The sequence below is a fragment of the Bubalus kerabau genome, chromosome 4, assembly GCF_029407905.1.
Source record: "Bubalus kerabau isolate K-KA32 ecotype Philippines breed swamp buffalo chromosome 4, PCC_UOA_SB_1v2, whole genome shotgun sequence".
NCBI lineage: Eukaryota > Metazoa > Chordata > Mammalia > Artiodactyla > Bovidae > Bubalus > Bubalus kerabau.
In genome coordinates, this window is record NC_073627.1 from 181,887,760 (window position 1) to 181,905,450 (window position 17,691).

General features: G+C 56.4%; 1 protein-coding gene across 2 annotated transcripts in view; it reads left to right on the top strand.

Annotated features, from left to right (window-relative positions):
* Positions 1 to 17,691, top strand: part of PXDN (peroxidasin) — a 65,531-nt gene that overhangs the window by 42,972 nt on the left and 4,868 nt on the right. For both annotated transcript variants that reach the window (XM_055579551.1, XM_055579552.1), the window contains 9 exons: positions 1,016 to 1,132; positions 1,423 to 1,581; positions 2,209 to 2,321; positions 3,030 to 3,186; positions 8,784 to 8,892; positions 9,469 to 9,626; positions 10,877 to 12,380; positions 14,945 to 15,079; positions 15,339 to 15,547. In XM_055579551.1, coding sequence (XP_055435526.1) covers positions 1,016 to 1,132; positions 1,423 to 1,581; positions 2,209 to 2,321; positions 3,030 to 3,186; positions 8,784 to 8,892; positions 9,469 to 9,626; positions 10,877 to 12,380; positions 14,945 to 15,079; positions 15,339 to 15,547 — 2,661 coding nt within the window. The remainder of the gene's footprint in view (positions 1 to 1,015; positions 1,133 to 1,422; positions 1,582 to 2,208; positions 2,322 to 3,029; positions 3,187 to 8,783; positions 8,893 to 9,468; positions 9,627 to 10,876; positions 12,381 to 14,944; positions 15,080 to 15,338; positions 15,548 to 17,691) is intronic.

Below are 17,691 nucleotides of genomic sequence, written 5' to 3' on the forward strand. Positions count from 1 at the left end.
TGGTACACGTGTTGGAATTTCCTTAGGGTCGATTTCTGAACTCGGAGTCTGAGAGTATATATAGTTCTAAGACTTAACATTATGTGTTTCCAAAGTCCTTAACTGGTTAGAATGAGTTTATGAATAGTTTTCAAATTTAGTTGCAAAGTGGGACTTGGGTTGACAAGCGCTAGGACAGCACAGGAGTGTGAACGCAGAAAGCGCGCTTTCCCTCCTCCTGCCTCCCCATCAGCTTTTCCAGCCTCCGGCAGAAGCAGGACGTTGGTGACTTTTCCTCTGGCCTCCGGCTCTTTCTTTGCACGCACGCCCGTACAGTCATGTTGTTTGGTTTTGATTGTGGCTGTCGTGTGTGTGCTGAGTCATTTCAGTCGTGCCCGACTCTTTGTGACCCCATGGACTCTAGCCCACCAGGTCCTCTGTCCCTGGGATTCTCCAGGCCAGAATCCTGGAGGGGATTGCCATACTGTCCTCCAGGGGATCTTCCCGACCCAGGGATTGAGCCGCCGTCTCCTGCGTCTCCCACATCGGCAGGCCGTTTCTTTACCACTAGCGCCACCTGGAAGTCGGCTTGTTGCTTTTATAAAAATGGAATTACGTTGGATATATTTATTCTGTAATTTACTTTTGTTTCTCTCACCCAGTAATAACAACATAACTCCTGTCACCGCACACAGTTGCACTGGATGACATTTTATCCATTTGCAAATATATTGGTTTAGGCTGAGGAGAGTAATCTGGGCCCTTTGCAGGAACCGAGGTTGGTCATTAGCGAGTTCTTGCTGTTGGATTACTAGTCTCCACACACGTGACCGTGTGATGCTGAGAAGCACCCGGGGGTGTGGTCTTACTCCTGCCCTGCATCCTTTTCTCTGGCCTCCTCCTCCCTCCCTGGGAGGCCGCACCAGCAGAGGGGTCCTGGTGGGCCCTCAGGGCGGCCTCGCTCCGGGAAGGAGACTGGCTTTGCACCCAGAGCTGTCCCCTGAGTGCCTCGTCTCCGCATCTTTCCCCCTGCAAGCGCTTCCTCAGTTCACCGTGACGCCCCAGGACAGAGCTGTCATCGAGGGCCAGACGGTTGAGTTCCACTGTGAGGCAAAGGGCTACCCGCAGCCTGTCATCGCCTGGACCAAAGGAGGTGAGCGGCCCACAGGGCAGCGACCCGCCCTGCCCCTTTTCGCTCCCTGGGGAGCGGTGCCCTGGGCAGGCCGCAGCAGCAGAATCAGACGTGACCCAGCGCCGCGGCGCGTCCAGCCGGACCTATCCTCACCGAGGACCAGGGCGGCAAGCCCGCCTCCGGGAACACGGACCTGGGGACAGAAGCTCCTCGATCCTTCCATCCCTCAGTCAGGCCTCTGCCTGGCCCCGAGGAAGGCTAGGGTCCTGCCCCTGCGTCCGCGTCGCTGAGAGCGCGCCTCAACCTTGCAGGGAGCCAGCTGTCAGTGGACAGGCGCCACCTGGTCCTGTCCTCGGGGACACTGAGGATCTTGGCCGTTGCCCTGCATGACCAGGGCCAGTACGAGTGCCAGGCCGTGAACATCATCGGCTCCCAGAGGGTCGCCGCACACCTGACCGTCCAGCCCCGAGGTAGGCGGTGGTCCTCACCCTCCCCCAGCAGACCACCCCGGACTCTCATCATGAGGCCTTAGTCAGAGCTGGAATCGTCCATGTCAGCCGTGGGGATCCTGCTCATGGGGGGCGCGGGCATGGTGGGCTCCTGCAGTTCAGTGGGCTGTGCGTCCACTGCTAATCTGTGGCCCCGTGTCGTGGGTGGCCTGGCCTGGGGGAGGGGGCTGGAGGCTCTGCCTGCAGAGTGTCGATAGGGGTTGGGGCCTGGGTCTGATCCAGCCGATGGGCTCTGGGTTTCCTTCCAGTCCTGACCAGGCAGGATGGTGGATGGCCCGTGAGTGGGGCTGTTAGCTGGTGCCCTGCCTCCTGCCTCATCACCAGTTCCTGGAGGTCGAGGCCTTGGACTCGCACGCAGGGCAGGAGCCACATGGACAGGCGGGCCACTGCCCTGAGGCTGCCTCTCACGGGGAGGCTGGAAGCCCCAGAGGTCCTGTCTGGCTTCTTCTTGGCAGGAAACAGGGTCGCGGCCCAGCCACAGCGAGGGCACTCGGTGCCCCGGGCCTGCCCCGACCGGGGGCGGGGCATCTGCTGCAAACCTTGAACTGCCTGGTTCTGTGCGCGGCAGCCCCTGTCCTTGCCTTGCAGTCACCCCGGTGTTCACCAGCGTCCCCAGGGACATGACGGTGGAGGTGGGCAGCAACGTGCAGCTGCCCTGCCGTCCCCAGGGCGAGCCGGAGCCTGCTGTCACCTGGAACAAGGTAAGGGCTGAGGCGTCCAGACTTGCCCTCGTAGGGGAGACAGCCAACCTGAACAAGACAGACTCGGGACATTTGCCCGTACACGTCCTTGGTGACAGAAGTGAAAACGAAGTCCCTCTTGCTCGGTCCTTGTCCAGCAATCACTGGAGAGGTTTTCCGGTGTCCCGTTTCACTGTGTTGTTCTTACTGAGCCCAGCACAGAAACACTAGTCTGTGTTCAACTATGAACAAATTGTTCAATACAAGCCACGTTTCTGGAGGTCGTGAAGTGGTTCCCTGAGAGGGAGGTAGGGTCCTCGGGGCCTTGACGCCTCCGCCTGCCTTGCTTCCTCCTCATCCTGGGAGGTCACCTGCCTTCCTTGGTGACACACACCTGCCCTGGCTGCTCCCACACGCTGGCTGCCCCGCTGTGCACCGCCAGCCCAACACACGTCCCACGAGGGTCACCTTTTATGCCCTGGGATCCTACAAAGTCCCACACAGCGAGGTTTGTGTCTTAAGCTTTCTGGGTCTTTTGCCAGCAGGTAGGAGGGGTTCCCGCCCTTGAGTCTGCAGTGGGCAGGCTCGTCCCAGTGTCTGGCGGGTCTGAGAACAGCCATCAGGAGGGCTGTGTTCGCGAGGCCCTGGCACGTGGTGCCCCTCCCCTGAGAGAGACCCTTCAGGTCCTTAGTCTGATTCCCACCATCCTCTCCGCTTATTTTGCTCCAGGATGGGGTTCAGGTGACAGAAAGCGGGAAATTTCACATCAGCCCCGAGGGGTTCCTGACCATCCGCGATGTTGGGACCGCAGATGCTGGCCGCTACGAGTGTGTGGCCCGGAACACGATCGGGCAGGCGTCGGTCAGCATGGTGCTCAGCGTGAACGGTGAGGCTACGGAGTGGTTGCCCCGCGAGCTTGGAGGCTGTTAGAGAGCAGGGCACGTCCACTTTGCAGAAAGATCGGCGTGGCCCAGAGGCACAGCCGCCCCCCTCCACTGCCCCAGGCTCTGAGAGCGCTGTGGCGGCCCGCTTGGAGGGACTCCTCGCTCTGGGTTTTGCAGTTGCTTTAGCGGTTGCCCAAACCCTCTCGAGTTCTGCAACATGTAATTTGCAGCCACCATTTGGCAGAAGCACAGACGCAGCTCCTGCTGTGGAGTCCGGGCCCCTTCGTTCTGTGTTGTGTCCATTCTGAGCATGTGTGGCCTCGTGTGGCCCTAGGGTGTGCTCAGCCCTCATCTGAAACCCACGCGAGGGCAGGGGCCATCCCCTTCCCTGAGTCTGGTCCTGCCCCAGGGCCTGGCGGGCCTGCTGTGCCGACCGGCAGTGCTTCCCATCCCAGAGCTGCAAACCTCGGACGTGCTCCTTGGTTCCAAGCAAACAGGGTAAAACGCAAGCCTGTAGCTTTTTGTAAGTCTTACAATTCCACCCAAACCTGCACTTGGTAAGTTGAATTTGTTTTTTCCCAAGCAATAGTCATAGGAAAGTAATTCAAAAACATACTTATGTACCTTAAAAAAAAAGGGTAAAGAAAATTCACTAAAATGTGGTTATATTGGAGATCGTGGGTGGGAGGTTCTTTTTATATTTCATGTGTAACTAATTCATGTTAAAGCAACATTATTTTTCAAGTATAAAAAAAATGGAAGAAACACCGTTGTCTATATGGATGCCCTGGTGGGCCCTTGAGCCCGTGGGCACCTACAGACAGCGGTAGAGGCACATCTGCACGTCTCTTTCTTTTTTCTTTTTTTTTTTAATGTTAAATGACCTTATTTTCCATTATATTAGACTGGAGTGACTATAAATTAAATCAGTGAATTTCCTGATTTAAAAACAAATTCAACTTAAGTCATTGGTAATAACGAAATGTTAGGTGATAAAATTATGTAAGATTGTCCTGTCCGTTTGTCTGACTTGTGGCATTAGGGGCATAAAACCTATAAAAATATTAGGCTCTAAAAGTTACCTAATGCAGGGGGCTTCTGGTTCAGGATGGCAGAGTAGAAGGATGTGGACTCATCTCCCGTGAGGACACCAAAATCACAGCTAGGGGTTGAACAGCCATTGACAGGAGAACACTGGAACCAGAAAAAGATACTCCGTGTCCAAAGACGGAGAAGCCACAGCGAAGTGGTGGGAGGCAGGCAAGCAGAGGAAATCAAATCTCATGCCCCCAGGGTGGGCGACCCGTGACAGGAGAACAATGATACCAGAGACGCTCTCCAGCTCTGGGGAAGAGCCTGAGCCTCAGGTCAGGCTTCCCAGCCTGGGGGTCTGACAAAGGGACTGGGCGTCCCCCGGGAACCTGACCCTGAAGGCCAGCGGGGTTTGCTTACAGGACTCCCACAGGACTGGGGGAAGCAGCGTCTAGCCCTGGAGGGCACACGCAGAATCTCGTATGTGCCAGGATCCGGGCGAAAGGAGCAGTGACCCCACAAGAGACAGAGCCAGGCCTGCCAACCCGTGTGGGAGCGTCTCCTGTGGAGGCGCGGGCCAGCAGTGCTCCTCACAGGGACAGGGGTCCTGTCAGCAAGAGTCCTGGAAAGGGCCCCTTGGCCTAAGTCCCCGTGGAGGTGACCACTAACCCTACCACAGAGCCTGTAGACCCCAGGCCGCACGACTCACAAGGTGGGATCAATGGGTAACTGGGTTAAATTTTTACTGAGCAAGGCCGAGTTTTTCCCACCACCCAGTCCCTCCCATCAGGAAGCTTATACATGCCTCGTGGCCTCATCCACCAGAGGGCAGACAGAAGAAGCAAGAAGGACCACAGTCCCGCAGCAGCTAGGCCCAAAACCACATCACAGAGACTTAACCATGATGAAAAGGTTTCGTCCCAGATGAAGGGATAAGATAAAACCCCAGAAAAGCAACCAGATGAATTGGACATAGGCAACCTTCCAGAAAAAAAATTTAGAATACTGATAGTGAAGATGATCCAGGATCTCAGAAACATAATGGAAAAGGTGCAGGAAATGTTTCCCAAAGACCTAGAGGAATTAAAGACCAAACAGAGATGAACAGTGCGCTGGAAGCAATCAGTAGCAGATTAACTGAGGCAGAAGAACAGATGAGTCACCTGGAAGACGGAATGGTGGAAATCACCGCCACAGAGCAGACTACAGAAAAGAGAATGAAAAGGAATGAAGACAGCCTGAGACCTCCCGGACATCAGCGCGCCGGCACTTGCATTATGTGGATCCCAGGAGGAGAGAGAGAGAGAGGACCCAAGGAAGTATTTGAAGAAATAGCTGAAAAGTTCCCTATCGTGGGAAACGAAATAGTCAACCAAGTCCAGGAAGCACGGAGTCCCGGGCGGGATAAACCCAAGGAGGAGCACACCGAGACACACAGCAGTCACACTGACAAAAACCAAAGACAAAGATAAACCGTGAAAAGCAACAAGGGAAAAGTGACAGGTAACATACAGGGGAGCTCCCGTCAGGCTCAGCAGACTGCTCAGCAGAAACTACAAGCCAGAGGGAATGGCATGATACATTTAAAGTGATGAAGGAGAAGAACCAGCAACCAAGAACACTCTACCCAGAAAGACTCAGTCAGATTTGATGGAGAAATCAAAAGCTTTCCAGACAAGCGAAAGTTAAGAGAATACATCTGTACCAAACCAGCTGGAGAACAAATGCTAAAGGGATTTCTGGAGGCAGGAAACACAAGAGAAGGAAAAAGACCCACACAAAATAAACCCATAACAATTAAGAATATGGTAATGTCATGTAATTATCATACGTACCCATAATTGCCTTAACCGTAAGTGGATTAAAGGCACCAGACCGGCTGGGTGGCTGAGGATGTGTGCACAGATGCACTTCCGCGTCACTTGCTTAGCCCTAAACTGTGTGCAGATTCTATATTGTTAGGGTGATCATGTTTCCTTTAGGGCTTGCAAGTGTAATTATGTTTTGTGTTTTGTCTGGGTATTGATTGTAAAAACTGATAAACATCCGTTACTATTACATTTTTGCTGATTACAATAATTATATCACAACTGTTCAACAGAAAATAATAGAATTCTATATCATTGAAACTACCATTTAATAGAAAAACTTCTGAAAGTGAAAGTTGCTCAGTCATGTCCGACTCTTTGCGACCCCATAGACTTAGAATCCCCACGGAATTCTCCAGGCCAGAATCCTGGAGTGGGTAGCCTTTCCCTTCTCCAGGGGATCTTCCCAACCCAGGGATTGAACCCAGGTCTCCCGCATTGCAGGTGGATTGTTTACCAGCTGAGTCACAAGGGAAGCCCAAGAATAATCACTTTTTAAAATCCAGATGTATAACAGAATTATCTTGGATTGTTTGAAAACTCCAAAGGCCCAGGTGTCGCTGTCCTTCTCCGGGCGCGCTGTGACTGATGGGCAGCTGGCCTGGCCTTGCTCTCTCCAGTTTGTTTCCTTTTTCCTGTTTCACAGTCAGCGCTCCCATTTCACTTAGATTACATTTCTTCAATTTTTCCATCTTTTTTTTTTTTTTTTTTTTTTGCTGTCATTCTCTCTCAAGCCTTTATGAAGCATACCAGAAAAGCTTTTGTGTATATATATATTATGTTAATATAGTATTTGTTTTAGAAAATTCATGAGTTTTTGCCTAGCTGAAAAAATTATGACATTTTGATTCGACTCATTTGACTTCGTATGACTAGAATGTAGATTTCTAATTTATGTTCACTCAAAACTTTGATATAGCTCCATGTACTTTGGCATCTAGTATTACTGCTAAAAGTGATTAGTGATTTAAAAATATTTGAATGAGACTTGAAACTTCTATCCCAATTCTGAGAATATGAAAAAATACTGTGTTGAGAACGCTGTGTTTCAGGCATCTGCTCAATGTTAAGTGGCAGCCTGGATGGGCGGGGAGTTTGGAGGAGGATGGATACATGCGTGTGACTGAAGCCCTTTTTGTCCACCTGAAACTACCACACATTGTTAATCAGCTGCAAGACAAATGCAGTCAGGCTGCATTTGAGATCAGTGCCCGGAGGGGCGGGTGCGCCCGGAGGAGGGGGTGCACCCGGAGGAGGGGCTGCGCCCGGAGGATGGGGTGTGCCTGGAGGAGGGGCTGCGCCCAGAGCAGGGGCTGCGCCTGGAGCAGGGGCTGTGCCCGAAGGATGGGGTGCGCCCGGAGCAGGGGCTGCGCCCGGAGCAGGGGGTATGCTGGAGGAAGGGGTACGCCTGGAGCAGGGGCTGTGCCCGGAGCAGGGGGTGCGCCCGGAAGAGGGGCTGTGCCCAGAACCGCGTGAACGCAGCATCTCACCAAGGGCGTTTTCCACCACGTCGAGTTTTCTAGAAGGTTTGCGTATTTTGAAGGAAAAAAGTTACCGTTGAGTTTGTTAAAGAGCACGTTCTTGGTGACCTGTCCTGAGGCATTTTTAAAGATAAAAGCTTGGTTGGAACAAAGCTGTTTTGTTTAGCAAACTCTAAATGCTAGTAAGTTGAAAAGGAATGAAGAGAGGACAGTGGAAAGGAAGCCGTAACTTCAGAGGTGGCAGGTTCAGCAGCGTGTGTGTGCGTGTGTGTGTGTGTACGTGTGTGTGTGTGTGTGTGTGTGTGTGTGAGCACAGTGCGCATGCACACAGGCTGGCTGTGGGACATCTGATCCTCCGTGAGGGTTAGGATGGGGGGCAGCAGTGTGTGTGTGCGTGTGTGTGCATGTGCGTGTGTGTGCATATGTGTGTGTGCATGTGTGTGTGCATGTGTGTGTGTGAGCACAGTGCACTTGCACACAGGCTGGCTGTGGGACGTCTGATCCTCCGTGAGGGTTAGAATGGGGGGGCAGCAGTGTGTGTATGCGTGTGTGTGCGTGTGTGTGTGCGTATGTGTGTGTGCGTGCGCGCGTGTGTGTGTGTGTGAGCACAGTGCGCATGCACACAGGCTGGCTGTGGGATGTCTGATCCTCCGTGAGGGTTAGAATGGGGGGCAGCAGTGTGTGTATGCGTGTGTGCGCGTGTGTGTGTGCATGTGTGTGTGCGTGCGCGTGTGTGTGTGTGAGCACAGTGCACTTGCACACAGGCTGGCTGTGGGATGTCTGATCCTCCGTGAGGGTTAGGACGGGGGGCAGCAGAGCCTTGGGAGGCGAGTGGGCTGAGGTCCAGCAGCGGGAGGGCTGTCTGTCCCTCGGCAGGAGGCGTCACAGCATCCACTGGCGGTTAAAGCCCAGCCGGGCAGGGCGGCCGCTCAGTGGACCTGAGTCGGCCCCCCCGTCAGCTGATACTTTGCTAGAAGAACTTCGGAGTTTTCAGTTACAGCTTCTTTGACCCTTTGTGGGGAATCCTGTGATTTTAAAGCGTCTGCATCTTTCATGCATTTTGAAGACAGCTTCTAGTAGAATTTGTGATAAAGACACTGAAGGGTTGGAGGGAAAAATAGAAACAGCACTGGAGCGGAGTCTGCGCCGTGGTGTCTGGTCTTCGTTCTGTGACCCATGTGTGTCTGTGCTGGTAACCCACGACCTCCTGCCTCCTAGTTCCCGATGTCAGTCGGAACGGGGACCCCTTTGTGGCCACGTCCATCGTCGAAGCCATCGCAACAGTGGACAGAGCCATCAACTCCACGCGGACACACTTGTTTGACAGGTACGTGCAGAAGCAGTCGCAGCTGTGACCTGCTCGCGGGCTGGGTTTACGGAGGGCGTGTGCTTCTCCCGCACCAAGCTCTCACCTGATTCCTGTGCATAAAGCAGTGTTCTAATCTGCAAATCGTGAACAGCGTTGTGTTAGCTTTTCTGGGGGCTAAGATAACAGAAAGGTGTGTCCTTTCCAAGCAGAAGCTGACCTGTGATTCACAAATAGAACATTTCAGAAAACTTTTGACTCATTCCTTGGGCTTGTTACTCAGTGAGTTGGCAAAAACAAAGTATTTCTTAAGCCATTCATGCGTTTGCTCATCTTGGCAACCCCCAAGTGTTTTTGCTGCGTTTGAATTAAAATAGACTATCTGTGTTTTTTTTTCTATTGACGTAATGAATCACTTATTTTTAGCGTCTTTTGACTTTGTTCCTTTGCTTTGTTGCCTTCCATGGGATGAGTAAGGTACGGTGCTTCGTGTCCATGGAAATGTAGCTGTAGAAACAGTTAACCGCAGTGATTCTTGAGTGACTTGTTCTTGGTCATCTGTTCCACTCTTGCCTCCTCGCCCCACACGTCCGCCAGCCGCCCTCGCTCCCCGAACGACCTGCTGGCCCTGTTCCGGTACCCGCGGGACCCCTACACAGTGGAGCAGGCCCGGGCCGGGGAGATTTTTGAGCGGACGCTGCAGCTGATCCAGGAGCACGTGCGGCACGGCCTGATGGTGGACCTCAACGGAACCAGTCAGTACCCGCAGCGCCGCCCTCACAGCCCCTTCCCGGGGCGGGCCCAGCCCGCCTGGCACCGTGTCTGTGGCGAGCATCGTCACCGCACTTAGCCTGAGCGGGGACAGTGGGGTGGTTCTCACAGACCTGGTGGGAGAGCGGGTGGGGACAAGAAGTGTGCTCAGCTCAGGGGCTGTGCTGGCCCGGCCCTGGGGCCTGATCCTCAGGTCCTGTGGGCAGAGGGGGGAGCTCTGCGAGGCCCTGGGTCCAGGTCAGGGGTGCTAGGAAGGGCGCTGGGGGAGCCCCAGCAGGTGCTGTGTGGACACCACCCTCTCCCTGCCCTTGGCATGGGTCCCCCCGACCATGAAGCTCTGTGGGACCCAAGGGGGTGAGCACCCAGGCAGCGTGTGGGAGGCAGCGCTTCCCAGGCTGGCTCTTGGGCTCAGGACTGGGCTTCCTCGGGGCGGCTGTGACTGAGCAGGGGGCCACCCTTGCTTTCTCTCTGGGAGGCAGGAGCTGCCAGAGTTTCGGGTCTGAGCCTGATGCTGGATGCCAGCTGGCGCTGGGAGCCCAGCGTCCTGTCTGATACTGGATGCCAGCTGGCACTGGGAGCCCGGCGTCCTGTCCCTTCAAAGCTCTGGCACAGCCCACCTCCCGAGTGTCCGATCGCCTCCACCGGCCAGGACAGACTCACCCCTGGGTCTTCCCACCTCCTCGAGTGTCCGATCGCCTCTCCCCTGGCCAGGACAGACTCACCCCTGGGTCTTCCCACCTCCTCGAGTGTCCAATTGCCTCTCCCCAGCCAGGACAGACTCACCCGTGGGTCTTCCCACCTCCCCGAGTGTCTGATCGCCTCTCCCCTGGCCAGGACAGACTCGCCCGTGGGTCTTCCCACCTCCCCGAGTGTCCGATCGCCTCCCCCTCAGCCAGGACAGACTCACCCCTGGGTCTTCATTGCCCTTTGTGTGGGTGTTTGGGACCCTGTCCCTGCAGAGGGGCTCTGGCTCCCGTTTCCTGTAAGTCCAGGTCTCGTCGATCCTGCTGGGCTCTGAGATGCTCTGGATGTGTCCAGCCAGAGCGTGGATGAGCGTGGAGCCCTGGGCGTCTGGCCCGGGAGGGCCTGCGGCGGGAGCAGGCACTGGTGCGTCAGGTCCACTCCTGCTGGAACCTGCCCACCTCCCTGCCTTTCCCCTCCCGGGTCCCTGCACGCGTTGGGTCCAGCAGGCCCAGCCGTGGGTCGCTGAGCCGCGTCTCCCCCCCCCGGCCAGGTTACCACTACAACGACCTCGTGTCCCCGCAGTACCTGAGCCTGATCGCCAACCTGTCGGGCTGCACGGCCCACCGGCGCGTGAACAACTGCTCGGACATGTGCTTCCACCAGAAGTACCGCACGCACGACGGCACCTGCAACAACCTGCAGCACCCCATGTGGGGTGCCTCGCTCACCGCCTTCGAGCGCCTGCTCAAGGCCGTGTACGAGAACGGCTTCAACACGCCGCGCGGCATCGACCCGGGCCGGCGCTACCACGGGCACCCGCTGCCCATGCCCCGCCTGGTGTCCACAGCCCTCATCGGCTCGGAGGCCATCACCCCGGACGAGGAGTTCACGCACATGCTCATGCAGTGGGGCCAGTTCCTGGACCACGACCTGGACTCCACGGTGGTGGCCCTGAGCGAGGCCCGCTTCTCCGATGGGCAGCACTGCAGCTCGGCCTGCAGCAACGACCCACCCTGCTTCTCGGTGGCCCTGCCGCCCGACGACCCGCGGGCGCGCAGCGGGGCGCGCTGCATGTTCTTCGTGCGCTCCAGCCCTGTGTGCGGCAGCGGCATGACGTCGCTGCTCATGAACTCCGTGTACCCCCGAGAGCAGATCAACCAGCTCACGTCCTACGTCGACGCCTCCAACGTGTACGGCAGCTCTGAGCACGAGGCCCGCGCGGTCCGCGACCTGGCCAGCCAGCGCGGACTGCTGCGCCAGGGCATCGTGCAGCGCTCAGGCAAGCCGCTGCTGCCCTTCGCTGCCGGGCCGCCGACCGAGTGCATGCGGGACGAGAACGAGAGCCCCATCCCCTGCTTCCTGGCTGGCGACCACCGCGCCAACGAGCAGCTGGGCCTCACCAGCATGCACACGCTCTGGTTCCGCGAGCACAACCGCGTGGCCACTGAGCTGCTGGCGCTGAACCCGCACTGGGACGGCGACACAGTCTACCACGAAGCCCGCAAGCTGGTGGGCGCCCAGATGCAGCACATCACCTTCCAGCACTGGCTGCCCAAGGTGCTGGGCGAAGCGGGCATGAAGATGCTGGGCGAGTACCGCGGCTACGACCCGGGCGTCAACGCCGGCATCGTCAACGCCTTCGCCACGGCTGCCTTCCGCTTCGGCCACACACTCGTCAACCCTGTGCTGCAGCGGCTGGATGAGGACTTCCGGCCGCTGGCGCTGGGCCACGTGCCGCTGCACAAGGCCTTCTTCTCCCCCTTCCGCATCGTCAACGAGGGCGGCATCGACCCGCTGCTCCGTGGCCTGTTTGGCGTGCCCGGCAAGATGCGCGTGCCATCCCAGCTGCTCAACACGGAGCTCACCGAGCGGCTGTTCTCCATGGCGCACACGGTGGCGCTGGACCTGGCCGCCATCAACATCCAGCGCGGCCGCGACCACGGCATCCCGCCCTACCACGAGTACCGCATCTACTGCAACCTGTCGGCCGCCCACACCTTCGAGGACCTGAAGAATGAGATCAAGAGCCCCGAGATCCGGGAGAAGCTGCAGCGGTGGGTGTGGGGGCCGTGTGGGGCGGGGGGCGAGCTCTCGGGAGCCGAGGTTCCGCCTGTGCCGGCCGAGCCCGGGAGGGTGGGGTGGAGTGTGGAGTTGAGAGACGGGAGGCCGCTGAGTGCGCCTGCTGTGGCCCCGGCGCCCAAGCAGCGGCCCCAGTGCCGGCAGGACGGTGAGTCCTGAGCCCTGAGGTTTGTCCACGTCCCCCAGTCCCTGCCCCGCAGGCGGCAGCTTCAACCCTTCCCAGGAAAGATGTCCCTGGGCTGGGGGGACAGGGGTGAGGAGACCTGCCGCATGGGGCAGGGGCCCCGGGAAGCCCTGGGCAGCCCGTCCTCCCGGGGGCAAAGCAGCGGCCAAGCTTGGGCTCATCAGGCCTGCTGAGAGGGACTTCCCCCCACGCCAGCCTGCTCCCCGGGCCCTGTGCATCCAGACTGTGGATTGACCGAGCTCTCAAGACCCACCAGCCTCTCTCCTTGTGTCCAGTCTACTCTGGCTCCTCCAGTCCTGTGTTTCACGTCGTTTATTCCGGTGTTTCTGAGCTGGTCTTTAGTGGGGGTGACCACTCACGGGGACCCTCGCAGCCGCCGGTCAGCTGGTCCCTGTGCGTGTGCAGTAGGTTCTCTCACGTTTGAAAGAGTCTTTTAAAAAGGAAAACGATGCTTTCTTGCAAAGGCTCACTCTGGGTGTGCTCCGGACTCTCCTGTTCCGTAGAAGGTGGGCCGCTGGCTCCTAAGTTACAGGCTTAACCCTGAGGCTCAGCTGTGCTCCCCTGGTGCCGGGCCCCTGCCTTCTGGGGAAAGTGGCGCCTTACTCGTGATTCACTGCAGGTTGTGAGTAAGTGAGCACCGTCGTCTACTCAGTTTAACATGCTCCAGTCTTGGTTTAAATCAGTGTCAGGTGGCCGGGTTCGTAGACAATCACCCTCCTGTCCAAGACCTTGCGTCCCAGGGCTGCTTAGCTCGGGGGTGTGGATGGTCTGTGTCTTTCACGCTTGAATATCCCTGTTGTTCTCGTCCAGAGGGATAAGGTCACTTCCCCAGGGTCTGTCCCTTGCCCGACTTACATCAGCACCGTGCGAAGGACCTGCTCTCCAGCCCAGCCCTGTTGGGAGCTGACCTGGGCCAAGTGCATGCCCCCCACATGCGGGTCGCACTTCTCCCCTCCCCTGCATCAGGCCTGGCTAAGAGTGGGGGTGAAAGGGGTGTCCCAGAGGAGAAGTGACGCAAGACAGCGGGTCCCAGCCTCGGCCCATGAGCCCGCCAGGGAAGGGAGGCCTCAGGACGGAGGTGCAGGAGCGAGTGGTCCCCGCTGTGTTGGTGGTGTCTGACCAGATCCATTCCCAGCAGCCTGGTGTGAGTGGAGGAGTGACCTTGCCTGGGGGCTGTGATCGTCCAGGTGCCCTCTCTCCGTCTGGATCTGCGCCCCCAGCGTGGGGGCCTCCCGTGCAGGCCAGTTGTTCAGGTTGGGGCAGACAGAGGGGGAGCCCCACCTGGGAACGGGGTGTCTCCTCTGGGGAAAGCCCCCTCAGGCAGAGAACCAAACTCGCCAGGCTCCTCCTGACGATTTCCACCTGAACCGAAGGTCAGCGTGAACTTGCGGGCGCTGAGGGCGGCCTCACGCTGACCCCGCTCCCGAGATGAGCAGCTCTGCAGATGGCCCTGCCCGCCCTTGCCCAAGGTCAGCATCCCGGGTCCGAGGGGGTAGAAGAGGCGTCTCGATTACATGACGCGTAGGACTTGGAAGAGTTTGACGAAAGAGCTTGTCCTTGAACGTTTAAGCCTTGCTGACTTAGTCTTTTGTGTCCTTTGGTGAGTGGGTTCCTCACAGGAAACACGTGTTCAGTGTTGGGACACGCCCGCGTCTTCGGAGCATGTGCCTCCAGCTGTTCGTAGCTTTGTCTTCATGTGCTTCTGCGACAGGGGCTGTGGAAGGTTTATGCTAAGACCTCAGGTTGTCTCTGAGCGGTCAGGAGGATTTGGTTTTAATTTCCTTCCTTGTGTTTTCTGGGCTTCTCTAAACTTTGTATAATAAACATCTCTGTGTGTGTTTTATCATGTGTGTATAAACAGGAAGCAGGAATGTTTCTTTAAAATACGGCTGATAGATGCTTTAAAGAAGGAGCTGGATTGTCGTTGTTAAGTGAAGGTCTGAGTCACGTCAGACGGTGATGGAGGGCAGCACGAGGCTTTTTCCATTCCTGCCGTGCTCTGCACCATGTCAGGATGGCTGAGCAGTCCAGGGCGCTGGTTCAGGTCGCAGCCTTCCCTGGAGGCATGGGCTCGAATCCCACTTTTGACAACACTTGTCTTGGGCTTCCCTGGTGGCTCAGATGGTAACGAATCTCTCTGCCATGAGGGAGTCAGTCCCAGGTTCGATCCCTGGGTCGGGAAGATCCTCTGGAGGAGGAAATGGCAACCCACTCCAGTATCCTTGCCTGGAGAATCCCAGGCACAGAGGAGCCTGGGGGGCCGCAGTCCACGGGGTCACAGAGGGTCGGGTGTGACGTGCGCCTGGCGCTCCCCGGGCCCCGGCGCTGAGTCTGAGGCTCCGCTCCTTCTCGCAGGCTGTACGGCTCCCCGCTCAACATCGACTTGTTCCCGGCCCTCATGGTGGAGGACCTGGTGCCCGGCAGCCGCCTGGGGCCCACCTTGATGTGTCTGCTCAGCACGCAGTTCAGGCGCCTTCGGGACGGGGACAGGTAAGCCCCGGGAGCTCAGCGGGCGCCCCGGGCAGGGGTGTTCCCGGAGAGTGGCCGGTGCTGGTTCGGCAGTGACTGCTGCTGGTCTTAGTGCGGACTTCTCATCTCTTCTCGGGTTGCTCAGAGCTCTGTCACCTAAGCACGTGACTCTCAGGTCTGTGTCATGAGCGGAGCTGAGCGTGAGGACGGTCTTAACCAGCTCCTGGGGCTGCGGCCTCACCAGGCTCTCTCTGACCTCGCTCTCACTCCGGGGACGCAGGCTGTGGTACGAGAACCCGGGGGTCTTCACTCCTGCCCAGCTCACCCAGATCAAGCAGAGCTCGCTGGCCCGCATCGTGTGCGACAATGCGGACAACATCACGCGTGTGCAGAGGGACGTGTTCCGCGTGGCCGAGTTCCCGCATGGCTACAGCAGCTGCGACGAGATCCCCCGCGTGGACCTCCGAGTGTGGCAGGACTGCTGTGAAGGTGGGCTCGGGCTCCCAGCCTCCGCTGACAGCCGGGCGGAGCGCGGGCTGGGGTCAGCACGGCAGGGGAAGCAGGCGGAGACGGGGCCCTGGGGGGCGGTCGACCCTGAGCGTCCCCACTGGGCAGCGCTGTGGAACCTGGACGTGGTGAGCAACTGTGACGAGTCTGTAAAGCCAAGAGAAGGAGTTAGTATGAGAGCTAAGATACTCAGTGAAAGAAACAGAGAACACGTTCATGCAGGAAGTGCCCAGTGTTTCTTGAAAACCTCCCACGCGTCTGCATTGGATAGCCTGCCTGTTTGTACCCGTGGGCTTCCCTGGTGGCTCAGTGGTAATCTGCCTGCAATGCAGGAGAGTCCGGTTGGATCCCTGGGTTGGGAAGATCCCCTAGAGAAGGGATAGGCTACCCACTCCAGTATTCTTGCCTGGAGAGTCCCACGGACAGAGGAGCCTGGTCTGGTGCCTACCGTCCATGGGGTTGCAAAAGAGGTGGACACAACTTAACGACTAAACAATAAATCTGAACCTGCAGGTAAAAGATGAATAAGAAACGTGAAAAGTGTGTCGGAGATAAAGTCGATCTTTTTAAATGTGTGCTGTGTGTTCTAAATGCCGAGAATAACTTCTGCAAGCAGAGAGGCATGCTGTGAACACTCCTGAGGAAGCGAGGGGCGATGGCAGGTGCCCGCAGGCCTCTGGGAGCCCGGGAAGCCTGTTTCTGGATGTGCCATCCAGGCTGCACAGAGGCCAGTGTACCCCCGCGAGGCTCCTGCTCCGCATTCTGGGTCGCGGTTCTCGTATGAACGTAGCTTTGGCTTTATTCAGACTGTGATCAGAGACCCAGGGAACGCTGCAGCAGGGAGACACCGAGGGCCCGTTCCAGTGGTGAGATCATGGGGCCGCAAGCCCGGGTGACCCCACGGGTCACACAGCCGTGGACGAGGTGGCCCCGAGCCCCAGCCCTTGGCCCGCCGTGCTGGTGGACACAAGTGCAGAATCCAGTTTTCTCTCCCATGTCTTCTTCCTGAAGAAGTCCAGCCTAGGTCGTTCCCATTAGTAATTGGTCTTAATTAGCTGTTCTTTTCATTAGTAAGTATTGAAGTCTGGGTTGATACACATTCTGTGTGTGGGTGTGATGTGAGTGTTTGTAACCTCTCTCTGCACATATATGATGTACGTATAATGTATAATATGCTAAATATATATGTATATGACGAATGTGATTTACAATGTTGTAGAATTCACTTAAAATTTAAAGTTTTGCTCTGTATATTCCCAAGTTTGCAAAGTATTTAATTCTTATTTTTATAGCTCTTGGGAACTTGGGATCTTGTTTTTCTTTCTTAAAAAAAAAATACTTTGGTTCATGAAGGTTGCAACAGTTTTCCACATATATGGCAAAGAATTTCATCTTTTGTGTTCACAGAAAGCAGTTTTATTTGAAAATCATAGGGAAAAGCTAGTTCTTTTTAGATAGAGAAACTCCATTTTCTGATAGCTTTACCAGAATCCCTGTAGTTGTCGAGGAAGGGACGAATTCAGGTTTGCTGGGTTTTGCCCCAAACCCAAGTCCTCCAAGAGCCTGAACCCTGATCCAGACTTGTCCTCTGTCCGTCCCCAAGCCTCTTCAGCTGGACGGCAGAGATGTAGGTGCTTGGTGTAGCTCTGACCTCCTTTCTTCTGGATTCCTCTCCTCTTAGCTGTCCAAGGCACAGTCCTGATATGACACAACTTAAAAGAGTTGCTTTATGAGCTTTATCTGTTTTTCTTTTAGTCCAAGAGTCGTACCTAAAAAGTGGCAGGAAAAAGAGAGCTCAGTTTGACAGGACCAAATGTCGATTGCTGTTAACGTTTCACTTCCCTGAGTATGAAAGGGCCGCTTGACACAGCCTTGAGCTGCGTCTCGGTCATGTTTTTGTTTGATCCAAGTATGGAAGTAGCACGTGTGGGAAACCCAAGGAGCTCCATCTGGGAACATCTTTTTCTTTGGATCAAAGTGATGAATTTCAGCTTCTCTGTGGGCTGATGAGTCATAGAGAGGAATCCATTCCCGTGTGCCGTTTTGAAAGAATCGTAGAAATTACTGAAATAAAGTCTCCTGGGTCGGGCAGGACGGCAGGTGTGTGCCCCACTTGGGGGCTGGGC